The sequence below is a fragment of the Rhinolophus sinicus genome, linkage group LG01 (genome assembly GCF_036562045.2).
Source record: "Rhinolophus sinicus isolate RSC01 linkage group LG01, ASM3656204v1, whole genome shotgun sequence".
NCBI classification, from domain to species: domain Eukaryota; kingdom Metazoa; phylum Chordata; class Mammalia; order Chiroptera; family Rhinolophidae; genus Rhinolophus; species Rhinolophus sinicus.
In genome coordinates this window covers 203,539,429-203,559,555 of record NC_133751.1, presented here as the reverse complement: position 1 = coordinate 203,559,555, position 20,127 = coordinate 203,539,429, and the positions used below count along the sequence as shown (strand labels likewise).

General features: G+C 38.5%; 1 protein-coding gene across 4 annotated transcripts in view; it reads right to left on the bottom strand.

Annotated features, from left to right (window-relative positions):
- GIGYF2 (GRB10 interacting GYF protein 2) overlaps nucleotides 1-20,127 on the bottom strand; it is a 119,027-nt gene that overhangs the window by 35,610 nt on the left and 63,290 nt on the right. For 3 of the 4 annotated variants that reach the window (XM_019739766.2, XM_019739768.2, XM_074315101.1), the window contains 6 exons: nucleotides 12,351-12,530; nucleotides 8,741-8,958; nucleotides 8,487-8,649; nucleotides 8,212-8,400; nucleotides 4,801-4,997; nucleotides 3,657-3,816 (listed from right to left, as the gene is read on the bottom strand). In XM_019739766.2, the coding sequence (XP_019595325.2) occupies nucleotides 3,657-3,816; nucleotides 4,801-4,997; nucleotides 8,212-8,400; nucleotides 8,487-8,649; nucleotides 8,741-8,958; nucleotides 12,351-12,530 (1,107 nt within the window). The remainder of the gene's footprint in view (nucleotides 1-3,656; nucleotides 3,817-4,800; nucleotides 4,998-8,211; nucleotides 8,401-8,486; nucleotides 8,650-8,740; nucleotides 8,959-12,350; nucleotides 12,531-20,127) is intronic. The other variant, XM_019739767.2, reaches the window with a different exon arrangement.

Below are 20,127 nucleotides of genomic sequence, written 5' to 3'. Positions count from 1 at the left end.
ACAGAACCTGCGGACATCAAAAAGATAACAAGGGAATACTATCACAAAGGTAAGGGAATAATAAGGAAATACTCTACGCACACAAATTTGACATTTTAGATAAAATGGACCAATTCATCAAAAAACAAACTACCACAATTCGCCCATATTAAACAGATAATTTCAAATAGCCCTAAACTATTAAGGACTTTGAATTTGCAATTTCTAAATTCCCAAAAAAGAAGTCTCCAGATGGTTTCCCTGGAGAATTCCACGAAACATTTCAAGAAGAATCAATACCAATTCTAAAGAATCTTTTTGCAGAAAACAGAAGGGCAGGAAATAATTTCCAGATCCCTTAATGAAGCTAGTACTACCCTGATACCAAAACCAGAAAATGAGAGTAAAACAAAACAGAACAAAAATACTACAAAACAACATTCCTTATGAACACAGATAGAAAAACCCTTAATAAAATATTACCCAACAGAATTCAGCAATATATAAAAAGAGTACACATCATGACCAAATGGCATTTATTTCAAGGATGCAAAGCTGGCTCAATATTCAAAAACCAATCAACGTAATAACTCACCATGTTAACTGTCGAAAGAAGAAAATCGTATCAGATCAATCGATGTAGAAAAATATTTGACAAAATCCAATACTCAACCATGATAAAAACTCTCAAAAAACAGGGTACTTCAAATTGATAAATGGCATTTACAAAAACCCAGTAGCTAACATTTCACTTAATATTAAAGACTGAATGTGTTCCCCCAAGATAGGAACACAGGAAAAACAAGGCAAGTATACCTGCTCTCATCCCTTTTATTCAACACAGTGTTGGAATAGCCAAGAAAGGCAACAAAAAGAAATAAAAGGCATATAGATTGGAAATGAAAAAATAAAACTGTCCTCATTTGTAAATAACAAATAATGTTATTTAGAAAATCCTATGGAATCTAACAAAAAACAACTCTTAGAACTAATAAGTAAGCTCAGCAAGATCACAGGGTAAAGATAAACATCCAACATTCACTTCTATATAGTAGCAATGACCACATAGATACTGAAATACAATAAACTTGTAATTGCTCAAAAACAATACTTAGGTGAAAATCTAATAAAACGTATAGAATCTATGCTGAAAACTACACAGAGCTGATGAAAGAAATCAAAGATCTATATAGAGAGATATACCATATCATATTCATGGATTGGAAGACTCAACATGGTAAAGAGGTTGAATCTCTTCAAAATGATATAGAGGTTTAGCATAATTCCTATTAAAATCTCAGCAAGATTTTTGCTAAACACAGACAAGATTATTCTAACATTTCTATGGAAAGGCAAAAGAACTAGAAAAGCTAAAAACGATTTTGAAAAGAAAAATAAATCAGGAGGAATCAGTCAACCCAATTTCAACACTTATATAGCTAGTAATCAAGACTGCGGTATTGGTGGAGGGACAAATACATAGATCAAAGGAACAGAATGAATGAATCCAGAAACAGACCAACACAAACATGCTCAACTGAATTTTGACAAAGGTGCAAAAACAATCCAAGAGAGGACCTGTTCAACAAAAGGTCCAGGACCAACTGGTCATCCATAGGCAAAAAAAGTAAACCTTCATCTAGGTCCTATAACTTATACAAAAATGAAGTGCAAATGGATCACAGACTTAAATGTAAAACATAAAACAGTAAATTTTTTCGGGGGGGGGGAATATAGAGGAAAAAAAATCTTTGGGATCTGAAGCTAGGCAAAGTGTTCTTCTTAGACTTAATACCAAAAGCACAATCCATAAAAGAAAAAAAAAAAAATCGGTCAACTGGACTTCCTTAAAATTTAAAACTTTTGCTCTGTGAAAGACTCTTTAGAGAAAATAAAAGATACAGACTGGGAGAAAATATTTGCAAACCATGTATCTAACAAAGGAGTAGTATCTAGACTATATAAAGAACTCTCAAAACTCAAAAGTGAAAATAGCAAACAATCCAATTATACCATGAGAAAAAAAATGAAGACACATTTTACTGAAGAGGATAAATAGCTAATAGGCACATAAAAAGATGTTCAACATCATTAGCCATTAGGGAAATGCAAATTAAAAACTACAGTGAGATATCAACATATGCAACATCAACAAATACTGTCAAGGATATAGACAAACTGGATCACTCATAGATTGCTGGTGGGAATACAAATGGTACAGCCCCTCTGAAAAACAGTTTGGTGATTTCTTAAAAAAACTAAACATGTAATCACCATACAACCCAGCAATTGCACTCCTGAAGATTTACCTCAGGAGGAGTGAAGACTTATGTTCACATAAAAACCAATCCATGAATGTTTTATAGTTTTATTAAACACCCAAAATGTGGAACCCAGATGCCCTTCATGAGTAAAAGGTTAAACAAACTATGATAGATCCATATCACGGAATACTACTACTCAGTCAATTTAAAAAAAACAAAAAACTATTGATATATGCAACAACCTGGATAAATCTCCAGAGAATTATGCTGACTGAAAAAATCCACGCCCAAGAGGTTCCATACTGTATGATTCCATTTATATAATATTCTTGAAATGACAAAATGTAGAAATGGTGAACAGATTAGTGGTTGCCAAGGGTGAATAAGGAGGAGAAGGGGGTGTAAGTGGGAAGGGAATAGTGTGTCTATAAAAGGGCAACATGAGGGATCCCTGTTGAGATGGAAAGGTTCTGAATCTTGTCTGTATCTATGTCAATATCCTGACTGTGATACTGAGCTAGTTTTGCAAGAGGCTACCACTGGGGGAAACTGGGCAAAGGGTACATGGAATCTCTGTATTATTTCTTACAACCACATGTGAAGCAACAATTACTTTAAAGTAAATTTAAACACATAGCACTGCTCTCATGTACCTTACATTCTATAGATCATGAACAAATACAGATATTGCCAGGTAGCAACAGATGCTATGGAGAAGAATAAAGCAGGGAAAAGGGACTGAGAGTGGAAAGGGAGTTATTACGTTGGAGAAAGGTCACAGGATGGCTGTACTTGGTAAAACACTATCATGAAACTGATACTAATACAGTCAACAACCAATTTCAGGTTATGAGCAAAGTATTCGAAAGCAGAAATGAAGAATCAACAAATGTCCTTTAAAGTATTCTCTCCCCATTCTACTTTAACTTACGCACCAAACAAATCTTTTAAGGAATTAGTTTATAATATGGTACTATCTCTTCTCAAACATTTTTAATAGTTCTTTATCATTTATAACATCAACACCACTTCAGCGAAACATTAAGCAAGATTTTCCACGGTTGCTGCCATCACCTTTTTATGGTAAGGAGACTGCAGTAGAGAGGTAAGTAACCCACCTGCCTAGTTAACCAGCTGGGATGCCAGAACGGAGGGGGTCTTAAGCATTCTGCTTACGTCCCTATCATATTACCACTCACATGCGGCCCTGTATTCAAGTTCTTTTCACTGGACTCTCCCTCCCCACACTGAAATCATCAAGTACTATGGGGCTAAGCCGATAAAAATATCTTCTATACATACAGAAAAAGAAAGCCTTTCTACTATTATGCAAATTAACATTAAGCAATCACCATCTTACAGAATCTGGAGGAAATGGCAGACACTGTATTTAAAGAGAATGGAACAACCTACCTTGAATTTCTCCCTGAGGATCTTTGTAATACCACTTCTGCATGGCTTCATGCATCGACGGAATTGAGACTCCCTTAGCTCTGTGCTCTTGCAGTTTTGATGCCAGTCTCTCATCATCTAGTGCACTGTCTTGGAGATAAGCCACCATCTTCTCAGCTTGCTAAGAGAAAAATAAAAAATGCATTGTGAAACAAATGATTCTGCATAATTACTTGTACACATAGAAAAAAAAAAAGTCTGCCTTTTTTGGACCACCTGATCTGTGAAAGGCATTAACCGTGCAAGGAACACATCGTGCAATGCCATGAAATAGGTACTATCCCCATTTTACAGAAGGGGAAACTAAAGCTCAGAGAGGCCAAGGTCTCAAATTATTAAGCAAACCGAACTGAGATTAAAATACCAACTGGATGGATCAAAACCCAGGCTTCTAATCAACATACTTAATAAGAGTAGTTTTTAAACTTATAAGCCATTGGTCAATCCTAAACTGTAAAAACTAAACCTGTAAAAACATGGGTGTTACTAGCACAAAGGCTCAACTAATACAATTACAAATAAAATCTTTCACAAGTTGTAGTAAGACATTGCCCCCTTTCTTCCTTTCTTTAGCATTTCCTGCCACCAACCATCCCACCCAGAAGGAATGGTATTTCTACAGATAATTTCTTCTGCAGAAAGCAAGCTATCATTTACTCTGCACATAAATAATGGTATGTACAATCTTAGGGAAACCGAGAGACATGACTAAGATTTAATATCCTGAGAGTGTGACTATTTTTCCTGTCACACTTCAGGCAAAATACACAGAAGACACAGTGTCCATCCACAGCTGCTTGCATTCGCCATTTTTGGCTAATTGATTCCATTAATTTCCAAAAAGAAAAAAGAAAAGCAAACAGCTAAGGGCAACCTCAGAAGAGCAAAAAACAACCTGACATAATGACTACTACATAGCAGAAACTTAAAAGCATGAAATGATTTGAAAGACAATTACTCACACAAATAAATACTAGATACACAAACAACTTTTCCAGTACATAAGATCTAGCGCACGAAAATTCCATTTTTGATTACTCCTTTAATTGCCTTCCAATTTTTATGGCAGTATCAGAGGAGAGAAAAAGGACTGTCTGATTTTCACCTGCTCCAAATGTTTGAGACCCTCTTCATCATCCGGCTCTGTGGAAACACTGCCTATTCCAGGGGCACCCGCGACCGGCGTTTCGACTGGCCGGAGGGCAGCAGTCGGACTGGGACCAGGTGGTGGAAGTATGAGAAGAGAAGAGGCTGGATCGGAAGGAATCTGTGACAGGGGCTGCTGGACATCAGGAACCATTTCTAGAGGGAAAAAACATAGACAGATGAAAACCCTTTAAAATATAGAGACTCTTATGAAGGATAACTCTGCATTATCACGTTGGGCAGCTTGCTAAATGGGTTCAACAGAAATGTGACCTGTGTCATGAATATGGCAGCTCCTTCCTATGGAGAAGTGTAGTATTTCTCCCTATAATGTCAGAAGTACCGCCATAGAATGACAAAACTGAGGAGTAAAAGGTATCCAAGGGCCTCCAACAGCGCCTACCTGTGTCACTAGAGCATCCACCCAACAGCTGCAGGTCTACCTCCTGCAAACAAACCGCATCAGTCTAATTCCTTCCTTGTCTCATGTCTCCACTTAACAAGGCACTGTAAATCTTCTCAAAGATGTCGTATCTCATCATCGAAAGCATTATTAAAAATATCTGCACTTATCTTAAGTACCTATCTCAAGTCATAATTAATGTAACTCAATACATTACATTTTGTAGGACAATGGAAAACACTTGGAGTCTGTCTACCTGTACCGCGCAGGAAGTTGTTCTCAGTAAGAATAAAGACTGCCAAAGAGGTTGTGTGTTGGCTCTTCAGGAGGAAAGGGGGATGGAAGGAATTCGATACAACTGTGGTTTCCCCTATGAAACCTTGTTTGTTCAATTACAGACAGCGTCTCCAAATTCCTGCCCCTCTCGCTCTTCCCTTCCTTTGCCAATCTAAAAGGACAGTGTACACAAGCTGTCTCCACTTCGCCACCACCCACACCTGCTACACGGTGACTTCCACACCCACCCCTCCAGTAAGTAAAGCTTCTCTCCCCGAGATAAACAGTGACCTCAAGTCCCCACATCCAGTATTTTCCTCATCTTCATCATCCAACCTCTTGGTAGCATCTGACATTATCTACCCAAATCTAAGCTGAAAACGTTCTCCTTCCTTAGTTGTCCTGCACTCACACTTGCCTCTGAAGACTTTTCTCTGGCTCCTCTTTATCCTCTAAAAACAGGAATTACCCAAGGGTCTGTTTTCAGTCCACTTTTCTTTTGACCCCTAACAAGTGTATGTAATTTTGTGAATTTTCCTCCTCTCTGGCCCTGAACTCTTCCCATCGAGCTATAGTCCCTTACTCACAACTGCTCTCTGGCTATCTCTACCTAATTCCTCATCAACATCTCAGAACCCACATTCAAAACTGAATGTATTCTTTCCCCGCCCAATGTGCTCTTTAACTTCTCTCTCTGCTGACGGTACCATAATCCTCTCAGGCACCTCCCTCATCTTTGCTTCTTCCCTGTCCTTGGCCCTAACGTATGAGCCGTGACTACGTTCTACCAATTGCTACTTTGAAACCTCATCTGCCACTATCTCCCTTTACAGGCGCACTGCCTCCATCGTAAGTGACTGCTGAGGAGCCCAGCAGGTCACACTGCAGCCATCTGTCATCACAGCATCAACCCTTCATACAGTTATCAAGTCCATGCTCCAGCCATGTTTGCCACCATTCTCTCTTCACACCTCATACTTCATCTAAATAAAAACAGGAGCTGATTCCTGCCCATGCCTAGGTCAGTCCCACTTCCTCACGTTTGCTCCACTGCTGCCTACTCCTGGAATGCCCTCTCCCATTTTATCCAGCTACACTTACCCCCAAATTCTACATATTATTCCAAGACAAACTCAAAGACATTTGCTTCCTGAAGCATTCTAGGAGTCTGCCAATTGTGAATTCATGTAGTTCTTTTTTGCCCTAGATTATGATATACACATGCTTTATCTCCTCTAAACCCAGAGCTTCAATCTTTAATGCACATCTATGAAGACTCTCAAAGTACACGTGTATTTTAAGTCCATCCTAAAATCTTAGAATAAAGCCCCAGGCATGTACATTCAAGAGAATGAACCACAAGTAATTTGGGGCCATCATAACTGAAAAGTGACTACCACAAATGAAACAGGTCTCCAAATGTACAAGTCACACCCTGCCTGATATCCCGGGGGAGGGGGGGGGCAAAACAATGCAGACAAGTGGACACTTTGGTCAGCGTTGTTCAAGCAGTAGTTCGCCATAATCAGAAGTGTCTGGACATTGACGGCAACCATTTTGAGCACCTCTGGTAATTGCAGAGGTCAAGTGTGACTTGTACTCATCTCTTGTTATCGGTATATATTGAGTATTACAATTTTAATAGTTTTCATTTCTTAAAATGTGTATACACTTTTTTGGCACTGGCACCCTCTGTATATAGTAGAGATTCAAATATTTGCTGAATTCATTCATTCAACTTTGTTCACGACATGAAAAACTAAAAAGAAATCCTTGGTTCAAGCCCTCAAAATATTAGTCTATTGGGCAAAAAAAATAAACAGATCTTTATAATATTGTATTACTACATTAGAAGTAGTGCTGGTTGTCTAAGAAACAAGACACCAAAGCTAGCGTGGGAACGTGGGGTGGGAGCGTGTCAAGCACAGACAAGAACACGTGCTAAGCCATAAGTCAGGAGAACAAGGCACATTTTGGAACCTAACAGGCTGTGAGGCTGGTGAATAGCACGAAGGAGTCAGAGACTGGTGCTGACACCACACGGAGGGAGGCAGATGTCAGATCACACAACATCTCATAGGCCACGTTAAATGGGGTGCATTTTCATGGTGAATCAATTAACCCTTCAACACCAGGCATTACAATGTCGTTTTTTAAATATGTACAAGAATAAACATGGAAATGAACATTAATATTGCCTACTAAGGTATATGAGCAATTTGAAATCAATACAGTAATGGTGGAGAATATACTTTAAGCTTATTCTCTAGTAAAGGTGATGGGACTGCCACAGATTCATCCAGCCCTTTTTGGCCTCTTTTGAAACAATGGCATTTTGGTGTGTCATCTGGCACATCTCAGCATAAGAAAGTACCTGTCTGATGTGGGAATCAAATGACTGCAGAGGATCAGTAGCCCAGTCTGCTGGAATGACCAGGGTGGTTATGTCCTAACAACCCAGGAAATGAGATTCCTGAGCTCCATCTTCCTTCCTCTAACTATTTTGGTGAATTCAGGGATGGACACATCTGTGGGAAGCAGTGTTTGACTAGGTTTACCAGTGAAGTAATCTATCCTAGGAACTCACCACTGGAAGTAGTTCTAGAAGGTACAGACAGAAGCCTTTCTTATTGTCATGTGATCACCGGCCCCAGCAGAATCCCAATGCTTGTCACCCTCATAAATACATACCGTCCCCTCTGCTGGGCACTTTGGTAGGCAGACTATTTTCTGTCCGACTCTCTTCTTCAGCTTTTTCTGTTTGTTCAGTTTTGGATTCCTCTTTTCTCTCAAACTGTGGTGCTTCCTGAGCCTGGTGGTCTGAAGGAGTACCTGGTCTAGCAGATGATGTTAAGGTTTGGGGTGTTTCCTCACTAGCTTCTGTAACATGAAGTAATCTTAAATTAACAATTTAGGAAACTTCTGGTTCGATAGTAAAAAAGGTAAAAGACAAAACTGCGCCTCACCAACTCCTATTCTATCTGTCTTCTCTCCCTCTTTCTTATTTGTCTTATCAGGCTCTTTGGCTTCTTCATTATGGCTACCCTCCGAGTCAGAGCACTCGTCCCCTTCCTCTACAGGCCGGAAGTCCATCTCCTGCTCTTCTGGAATAGGCTCTTTCTGCACTTTCTGTAGCAAAAAATACAGCCAAAAGTTAACACCATGTTTGGATTTGGTAGAAGGTCAGTGCCTGTCATGCCATTTGAAACACACGTTTTACCTTGAGAGAGAGGAAAGCGCCAGAGGAGTCAAATGTGCCCATCTCCTCTTCGGCATCCTCTAAGCACCACTCTGGTAAACTGTCCCTGTCGTCATCGATGCTGCCACTGCCAGAGCGCACCCTTCGGTAACCCCGTTCATCATCCCGATCTCGAAAATCAAACTCAAACCTTCGCCGTCGTTCCATGTGTTCCCGCCAGCCTGCAGAACGAGGGCCATCTGGGATGAGGAGGGGGACAGAAACCTTAGAGACGTTTTATGACAGCACTGGAAAAAGAAAACCATGGATGGGAATAAAGGAGAGAACTACCACTGAAAAGCAAATTCAAATGGATCAACCTACTAAAGAGAAAATTGGGCAAATTACATGAAGTTCCGAGCTCAGAATATGAATACCATCACTGAGTGACAAGAGGTAACTTCATTAAGGACCGAGCTACGACATACTCCAAGGCTTTTAAAGATACATTTAAAACAAATCACTTTTAAAGGACACTTCATTAAAAGTATATATTTTTAATAAGCCTTAGGTATCTGATTGAAATGCTGATTAGCCACTCACATGGCCTAGACTTGCAGCATTGGGTATCTTTCCATACTAAGACCCATGCCTTCCCTTTGGCAGGTCTTCAAGCATTTCTTATCATGGAAATATTCTTTATGGCTAAGACCAGTTCCCTGTGTCAATTCATAATATCAAAACCATCACGCCTACTTGCTAGCACCAAGATCCCTTTTGTAATTCTGACTCCCAACAATAAGTCATGGAATTATAGTACTGACAAATGTCAGAGATTTTATATAGCTTACTACCCTAATTTTATAGTTTAAAAAATCAAAATTCTGACAGCAGAAATAACTAGCAAAGCAGAATTATAATTCATTTCTACACCCTCTCTGGCTTTTTCCACAATAACATGCTTCCTCTTTCCCTTCCTCTCATCTTTTTTATTTTTTTATTTTTTTATCCTCTCATCTCTTAACTCTCCCTAGGGAATTTTTATTTCCATATAACACCCCCAAGGACATTCCTAAACCCACCCTAGCATATTATTATATCCACTATCCAACAAAAAGAGACTGCTTAAGAATAAAAGATCCTAAAGTATTTTTCTAAAAATGAAAGGGAAACTTGTTAAAATGTGACAAACCTGAGTCTAAGAGAGTCTTAAAAAGAGAGGCAGGTTTTAACCTATTTGAATTTTCTATGCTTGACTGCTTTCTCTGTGGGAGATACACAAAGAAATGAGGCCAAAGTGAAATGCTCTTACTGCTGAGGCTCAATTTGCTAAAATGAGCAATCTGAAAATCAAACTGAAAACCAAAGGGCAAAATATTAAAATGTCAAATACAGGTATCTTATCAACCACTCACAAAAGGTAAGGAAACATCATTCCCACACTCCTCACTCACCTTTTACTTTCAACAACAGAACACTATTTACTACCTTCTATGAAAACTAAGGAATTTGATACGCAGATTCCTTAAATGTAACCTAGAGTCATTACTCAAAAGAAGTATTCGTGATCAAGTGCTGAATTCCAGAGCACTCCGTCTGCTACTATCTATTCTAACCCGTCTGTAAGTATGCACCGTGATAGGAATCTATCCTTCTAGGCATCTGGCTCATGTTTCTCTTACTGACTTTCCTAAGTTCAGCTCCCAGAGTAGATGCTCAGCTGCCCTTAATGCTTCCACCTCCATATATACCCAGATGTGAGCCCTACTTTAATAAAAGTATGTCCCATAATTTCATTGTCTTACCAATAGCAAATAAAACTTTATTCATGAAAGTAAATGTAGCAGGTAAGGCACATCTGCAGCTCGTTAGACTGACCACTGCTTTATAGACCTTACATCAGAACTAGTGTGATACTATTTTCACAAGATAAAAATCCGTCAAAATCATTATATTAAAATTTTAATCAAATTCTAATAAAAGATTAACTAAAATCTAAGAAATGTGAAGAGTAACATAACAACGGATATAATCAGACTCAATTTTTAATATGATGGGTTGAAAGAGGAGATATTATTCGTTTCTAAAAAGGCATATTCACAGTGCTTTTCCAGCTCCATATATCTTTATATTCCCCCAAACTATCTTTTAAAACTATATAGATAAAAATTGGGGGGAAATTGTCAAGTTGATGACAAATAAAACTGACATGAAAGCCAAACATTAGGGAGAAAGATTTAGAAAAGATAAGAAAAAGACAATATATATCCAAAATCGTAGTTGTTGGTTGAGGAGGGTCAGTGGTAAAATATGACACTAAATTTTACTTTGTTCAACTCCCTTTAACAGAATCAACATCAGACATTTGGGCTCAGAAACACTGTTCATCTTCCAAAACATTCACCTTGTTTGTTTTTGATCAGCTGGAATTTTTCTTCTCGCTCAGCCCAGATCCTGTCCATTCTCACTGAATGCTTGTTGGGAACATAGTCTACAAACCCTCTGCTTACAGGCAAGCTCAGCAAAAACTGCTGTGATGCCTTGAAGAGAATGATAACATTTGGTTGCCCAGGACACAGACTGATGAGAATTGCCTCGATAACTGTGATGTAAACAATGCCCACTAATGACAGAAAACTCACCCAAGAAACAGTCATAAAGTATCATAACTTCATCCAAAGATTGACTTCACAAAGTTTCTACCTACCCACCACTCCATAAAGCACACTGAATGCCTGTCATAATGTTTACTTACAGCAAGACTAGTGGTTTTGCTAATAACTTGATTTTAAAAAGCAAATGAAAACAGTTTACATTATTATAAGTTCCTCTAATAAAGGTAAGCTCCCTTGGCACATGATTGATAGATAAAATCTTACATTATGCACGTGAAATTCAAAAGACATGTACACATTGTGTATGCGTCAGTTCTGCATGACCCCAAGATTCAAACTAGAGTGGCATCTGATTATCATGAGGCATGGAATCAGCACTTTGGTAGGGAATGAACTTTGACACAAAGCACCAGTGTCTTCAATTACCAGCATATCTAATGTCAGGGAAGAAACAGTTTGAAGCATTCTTCAAAGTCGAACAGAAGAACTTATAAAACCACTAATCGCTACTACTCTCTTTCCTTTTTCTAAAGTTAGAGGGACAAAAAAAATGAACTTGTGATTGTTTTTGACCTGGGTTTAAAGTTTATTCTTCAAATAAGAATAAATCACATTTTCAGGACAAAAAAAAAATTGAAAGAATGAATTCTTTCTTATGCAGGGAAAAAAAAAACATTTTAGGGGGAGCACATGTCCCTAAGAGAGCGTATAATTAATTATACATTTATAAGTTTTAAAGCATGCTAAAAAAAGACTCAAAGACTTAGAGTTAGACAAAACCAAACGAAACTCTCTTCTTGGTTGTGCAGTTAAGAGCAGGTGCTTCCCATTAAACCACACTATTTGCCCCAGAAAAATAAGTGATTTTAATCACTTAGATGTAGGGAATAGATGTAGGGAATTTTTGTTGAAATTTTTTGTAGTAATAAGACTGAGTGATGACATAAATAATGACTCCAGTTGTTTTTTAAAAAAACAGTTTATCTTTTCCACTTGTTCCCTAACCATTTCCACCAAACCCTCAACAGAATTCTTACCAGGACTATGAGGCCGCCACCTCTCGCCATCCCTTCTTGATCCAGCTAGTCGCCAACCTCCCTCTTCATCTTCTCCGTTTTGTTCCTCTCTAAAAATACGCCAATTGTCACTTTCTGATCGTATAAATTCATGCTTTCTTCCCACTGACGTTGGTCCACCTTCCTCAAAATTTGGTCTCCCTATAAATAAAATAAGAAACGTGAGCCTGAGCCAAGAAGGATTTTGAAAATAGACTTGACTGCTCAAATCAAGCTCTTCTGCAAATGTGTGCATTTCAATGTTCAGGTAGAGCAGTAAATAAAATGAGCATATATATTATTAAACACATTTCTTAAAGCTGAATGCTAACAGACTGGGCAATTATTTTTAAATATATATGCTTTGAAAAAAAGGGGCAGGCAATGAAAAGTGAGTCAACTTTCCCCTTACACAAGACCCCCCCAGTCTTACACTCCAGGAGTTTCTTACCAAGTCTTCCCAAAACTGTCCACAGCTAGACTTATGCATGTACACATAGACCCCTCATTTGCACTCACGTAACACCACCCTCAGAACGTTATACATGTTGTTTTGTACCCTTGCTATTTTCACTTAACAGTGTAACTTGACAATCTTTCCTTACCAGCACATATTTCTTTCTTTTTTTAAGTCAAACAATATTTTAAATTATATGATGTAACTTAATTTAACCAACTTCTACTGATGATTCTGCCCAAACAGGATATCTGCAAATTTCTCTCCCTCTTTTATTCCAAAACAGATTGTAAACTCAAAGGCAGAGATTGTGAGCTATAATTTTTCATTCACTCTAGCAGGAAGAACATTACAGGCATATAACGAATTGCTTTTGAACAAAATTCAAAGCTAAGCTATGTCTAACCTGATGCAACTGAAGAGCTACATTAACGGTAAAAGATATCCTGGTATACCAAGTAAACTAAATTGGCACTTTCAAAGGACAAGATAATTCTAAACTGTGTAAACAGATTCTTTAATCACCATCCCACATATGCTAATATATATAATTCATAACAGATTATTTAAATTTCACATTAAAGTAGTTGAAAATCCAGAACATACACTGATATCCTCAGTTTATAACAGTAAAAGTTACATATTCACTCACTGACAACCTCAATTCTTTTCATTAAACCATACTGAAAACCGAAAAACAAAATTGTACAGTGGCACCTGAAAACGAAGACATTTTATTTTTTGGTCATCCTCTTATAGTCCATTTAGCATCATGATTCAACATCCTGTTTGCCCAAATGTCTGTTAGGTTGTTATCAGATACTGTTCTTAAGGGATGAAGACTATTTTAAAGGATAAAAGAACTTAGAATGGGAGGAAAAACACTACGCTTTCTTATCACGGCAGGCAGCCTCTAACATTTGTGTAATCTCCCCCACCCCACGTGTGGGCTGGACTTACTGACTCTCCTAACAAACAGAATACAGTAGAAGTGATGAGCTGTCACTTCCAACATGAAGCTTCCCTGCTGGATACTCTCTCTGAGGGAACCTAGCTGCTATGTCATGAGGCAGCTCTGAAAGAACCAGGCCTGCCAACTGCCGCATGAACAAGCCTGGAGGCAGCTGCAACCCCAGTTGAGCCTTGCGGTGACTGCAGCCTCATGAGACACCCAGGCCAGAACCCCCTAGCTGAGCTGCTCCTTCCTGGCCCACAGAAACTGAGATAATCGAGAATCAGTGTTGGCCGTTTTCAGCCACTAAGTTTTGTGGTAACTTGTTACACAGCCATAGATAATAAAAACACTCATTAAACTGATTTAATCTTCATAACAATCCTCAGTATTGGAAAATATTTTTCCCATTTTATAGCTGAGAATATTGAGGCTCAAAAACATAACCCAAGAGAATTGTTCAAAATCATACACTACTATTTAAATGGCACAGATAGGATTCAAAAGTTAATCTTCTGACTCATTCAATAAATATTTATTGCAAGCTAAGTGCAAGTTTTATGGATTCAAGTACAGACATATCCCATATGTCTGGCCTTGGGTTAGAAGGGCTTGAAGACTTTGCAAGCTTTCTTGCTCAGAATTAAAAGGGAATAACCCATTTTACAAAGCACCACATCTATTATGTGATGAAAAAATGTAGGCACACTTATGAAAGAACAAATTTAAAACAAAGAAATCACTAATGTATATAAATTGATAAATGATGGGAAATAGCTTAACCCATGTAATCAATAGATTAACCCATGTAATCAGTGAGTTGCAGGATACACGTATGTGCCAGGTACTATACAATGACTTGGGAACATGATAGTTGAACCACTCATTTTCATCTACTTTGACATTAAGCCTTTGAAAATGTAATGAACGGGGGCCGGCCTGGTGGCTCAGGCAGTGAGAGCTCCATGCTCCTAACTCTGAGGGCTGCCGGTTCGATTCCCACATGGGCCAGTTCAATTCCTCAAGTCCCGCAAGGGATGGTGGGCTCCGCCCCCTGCAACTAAGCTTGAACACGGCACCTTGAGCTAAGCTGCCATCCCGGATGGCTCAGTTGTTGGTTGGAGCCCGGGTTCTCAACCACAAGGTTGCCAAGTTCGATTCCTCGACTCCCGCAAGGGATGGTGGGCTGCGCCCCCTGCCAACTAGCAACGGCAACTGGACCTGGAGCTGAGCTGCACCCTCCACAACTAAGACTGGAAGGACAACAACTTGAAGCTGAACGGCACCCTCCACAACTAAGACTGAAAGGACAACTTGACTTGGGGAAAAAAAAATGTAATGAATGTAGAAGCTAAGCAAAATAGCACTAATGACAAAATGCTTAACTCATCAAAATTGGTCATTATAATTCTTCCTAACAGATGATAAACTACAAAAAATATAAGTTATTAAAAATACTAGTAGTCCCTCAATCTAGAACTAGAACTCTATCTGTGGTTAGCTTTTACGTGACTTTATTATTTTTATGTATTACAGTTACAATCAGTATACCTATTTTATAATCTACTTTTCATCTATGATAACAAATACTTCTCTGTGATTATATAGCTTCCAAATAATACAAATGGGTACATACCAAATATACCTTGCTGCTGTAGCATAATCCAGCAGATTATTCCCCACTGCCCCACTGCTTTATAACTAGTTTTTTGAGAACTATAGATAATGAGATAAGAAATACCTGTGTGTACATGTGTTTTGCTTTTTTGAACTATTTCTTCTGAAAAAAACTTCAAAGGGTGAAACTGAAATTACTAGGTCAAAATGACGGACTTCATACATGACATACCTTTTCCCTCCTAAAAAAGGGTCAAGCCACCACACCACTTTGCATTATCGACTTTAAGCGTTGTATCTTTTTAAAGCTTTTACTACTTTAATAGTTATAAAATGGTATACAAATGTGGCTCAAATATGAATTTTTCATATCAAAGATTTTTCCTGTTGTTTACTGACTTTATTTCCCTTAATGTGAATTGTTTGTTTGCATTTTTTAAATAAACTAACAGCTTCTTTACCTTTGTAACTGTCAAGTCCTATACATACTTTTCGTATTAGCACCTAGGAATAAGAAAAATGTAGACAGACTAAGGTCAAAATAAGAAAACTACAGAAAGGAAGAAGTTTGGCTTTCCTACTTACTGAAAACTATCTTGTAATTCTCAACCTGTTGGAAAACCTGCATGTCTAAAGTTTGAATGACTACCTATGCCATTCCTTGTCCCAGAAAGGATTTGAGACAGAAATGTGGAAGATAAAGAAGAGCACAGTACCAAAGAAAGAATGAAGATCTTGGAGTCACTAGACCTGATTTTAAATTCTGGCTCCAATTCTGATCTACACACTTTGAAGAGCGCTTGTGTACACAAGGTGAGGCCACTTGATTGGACACAAACACCAGCCCATGCTAGTTCAAAAATTCTGTAATAAAGGAGTTCAGATTTTGTTACCTAGTGCTTGTTTCCACAAAATAATTCCTTAAAACTGCATTACACTTTTTGATGTATCAAATATTGCATAATGAGTAAGTGCAATAGAAAGATCTAGTTGACAACTTCTCTGGTAAACCAAGGAAAACCAGAATAATGTAATTCTGACAGGCCAAATCTATCCCATCCATATGTAAGTGCCAGGTATGTGGAATTCTACCCTCAGGGGTCACTGCCATTTTCACAAGAGAAGGGTGAAAAAGATCCAAGCACTTTTAAATGGACTTCACACATCTCCTCCCCTACCTTCTAAAAAACTTATTGTTGAAGTATAACATTCTTACCAAAAAGTACACCAATCACAAATGTACAATTCAAAGAGTTTTCATAAAGCAAACACATCCATCCACATAACTACCTCCTACGATTTTTAAAAGCAAGAGAACGTCAGGAGCTCTCGTGTCTTCATGTCCTCCCCATCAGCCTTGCCCACGAGAAGCACTAGTCTGACTTCCAGCCCCAAAGATTAGTTTTCCGTGCTTTTAACCATGTTTATAAAAATGGAACATTCGTTGCTGTCCAGCTTCTTTCCCTGAACACTACAGGACAGGCACGCACACTGTTACCCAGAATCCCAGCTTGCTCTTTGCTGCTGCTCTACAGGACCTCGTAGTAAGGACAGACCAAACATATTCCTCTTCTCTACTGCTCACTTAGGTTGCTTCTACTTTTTGCTATTATGAATTATGGGGCTATGAACATAACATTCTTGGATATGGAATTTGACGAACGTTTACATTTTGTTGGTATTTTCCTAGGAGTGAAATTGCTGGGTCATAAGGTATATTCAACTTTAATAAGTACTACCAAAAATTTTCCCCGAGAAATAGTACTACTTTCTCTACCATTTTTTGCTTGTTTGTTTTACTCAAACCTCTAGTAAACATCAACATGAGTACCTCCTCCACGGACAAACCCAACTGAAGACATAGGACTGAAAATAAAGAAGAGACATAGACATAGCACCTCCGCTCCAGGTCCACAGTGGACACACAATAAATGACTTGATACATTACAGTTGACAAAATACACTGCTGTATCTCTTCAGATCCTCACAATAAACAAACGTGTTAAGTCAAACATTATCATCTCTACTGTTCCCTTGAGGAAAGGGATACCTGGTAGGGGAGTTTCCCAAGGTCACATAGCTGAATAGTGACCAAATCAGAAACAGAATACAGTGTTCAAACTCCTAATCCAGGGTTTACTCACAAATTAACCCATCAGAAGTAGCCAGAAATTCTAGAAAAACTAAAGCAGGAAGAGTTAGATCTGAGATCTAAATCTAATAAGCTTTAAAAGAGCAACAGACATACCATGCATGGAACAAGTTGGGGACAGACTGCCCACATCTCTAAAAGGGGGAAGATGGAACTAAATTTGTTGAATCTTACAGCAGAAACAATATACCCCTGAAAAAAATATTAAGACCAATTTATCCAACATAAAAATTTTACTCTAGAAATTATTTTGAGGAGAAAAAAATAACTTTAAGAACTATCTAATATACATTTTCAATTACTATGAATGTAACTAAAAATTATACTGTATGTAAAAATTGCTCTAAAATATTAAAATAAACCCTTTAGAAACTAACTGATTACAGTAGACTTACATTTGTATAAATTTGGGTGGGGAGTGGAGGTGCCAAAGAAAACTTCACCTGAACAATTTGAGCTAAAAAATAAATACATTTGTATCTTACTGACATAATTTTAGAATAATAATAAGTATTAAAGTCATTCACAGGCAACTTAGAAGATAATATCTAAAGTTCCTTTCATGTCGAAGAATTCTTCTGGGATTCCACAGTGACCAGGGATAAACGAGTGAGGGGCAGCCCAAGGCCTTTCTCAGCCTTTAAAGTCCAAGTCTCCCTCCTCCTATGGCAATAGCACCACAACAAAGGTGAGTATTCTGGGTGACTTTTTAAAATCTTAACAGATTAATTTGTAAACAAGCTGATTTAAAAGTACATGCAATTGGATAATTTACAAATTAATGCCTGAACCAAATAGTCCTAATCTACAGTCAATAAATGAGCCCCAGGCTACGAATCCTTGAACTGGAAGCACATATTATGTTAGCATGCTTTTTCCTTTTTTCAGGGAAAAGGGTCTAAGGTTTCTGTCAGTCTTAAAGGTACCTATAACGGCCAAAATGTAAAGAAACACAAATGTAAAATGTATTTGTTTTCTATTCAATATAGCAAATATGACCATTTTATGAGCAAACTGTATTATCTGTATAATACATGTTTTTTCTTACATCACAGTAACTGAAACTGTATAAAAGGTGCTACAATACAAGGTATTACATATCTAAGTATTTTCCCCAGTGGCAATAAATACTTGTTTCTGCTTTCATGTATTAAGTCAGAATAGAATTCTTCTAAAAGTAAAATAAAATAAAAATGCAGTACTGGTTTTAGTCTGGTCTAATTGAGTGGACTTCCTAAGGAGAAAGAGCAGTAAAAGGGCACCTGTGTGCATGTCTGACACACAGCCAAAAACCGTGTTTATGGAAAACTTCAGATGGAGCAAGGAGGCGCTCAGCCAACAAAATCTACAGCTGTGAGACTTGGAACCTACAAGTGCCCCAACTCCAAAAGCAAACGTGGAATTATGGGACAGACTTTGAAGCTTGTTTATGTGCAGATTTTTCTTGCAAGTAACTTTGTATTCCTCTATTCAGATATATACTCTCTGATCAACACTAAAAATATTTTCTAATGCCAGAGAAAACAGTGAAAGGGAATCCCATCCAGGTGTACACATCTACTTCCCCACCCCCACAATTACTTGTAAACAAAACTCTCGGTGGCTAGATGGAGTAGTTTAAATTCTATATCCAGAGATTTGCAATTCCTCTCCCATCCCAAGCCCTGAGGGGCAGCAATCCGCTCCATTGGTTAACATGGGTCCCGAAAACACAGCAGTTCTGGGCTGGAAGGGAGAATCTCTTTGCAAAGTGCCTCCTGGGCTTTGAATGTGCCCCATGTTCCCCCAGTCCTTGTGCTCAGTCTTCCGCTGAGAGGCACCCAGATGCTGCCTGCAACCTCTGGGGAAGGCGACCCGAAGGTGAGCCTGGATGCAGAACTGGAAAGAGAACAGGCACCTTCTAAAGAAAGCTAAGTGGACCATGCAAGAAAGAACACTAGAGAAACCCTAGACACCAGGGCTGACGTCCTGAAATTGGGAGATTCCCTATAAACACTGGCAGGACATTCAACTAAAGGTTTTATTGTTTTCAACTACAGTGTGGAACACTTATGGACTATATACTGAATTACTTCAGCCAGAAAGAAAACCAAACACCCTTGGGGCAGAGAAGTGAATTTAATAGAGAACAACCTCCCTGGTCTGGCACCTTGCTTAATCGTTATGATTTTGAATTAAAAAATCAATCAATCAATGAACAGCAACCTAGCATTTATGTTCATTCATAGAAGAGATGTTTTACAGCCCTCGCCACCTAAAATCACTAATGCTGTGTAGGGCCCACGTGTTTGGGGGTGAAGTTGGCCTATCACCAGTGCCACCTCCGCTAACCTGGCAGCCTGCACCAGAAATGAATGAACAGGCTACGGTAACGGGCACGCTCTGCTCCCGGTGGGCACTCCAGAGCTGGTCTACACTACCCATGCAGTTAGCAGTGAGGAATCACCGGGTACAGGCCATAGCAGACTTTCAAATTACAGAAATGCAGAAACCAGGACACACCTTCACTTGAGACATTTCTTTCTTGATGATCATTCTGTCAAATAATTTTTGCCTCAATATATTCGGAAATGGAGTATAT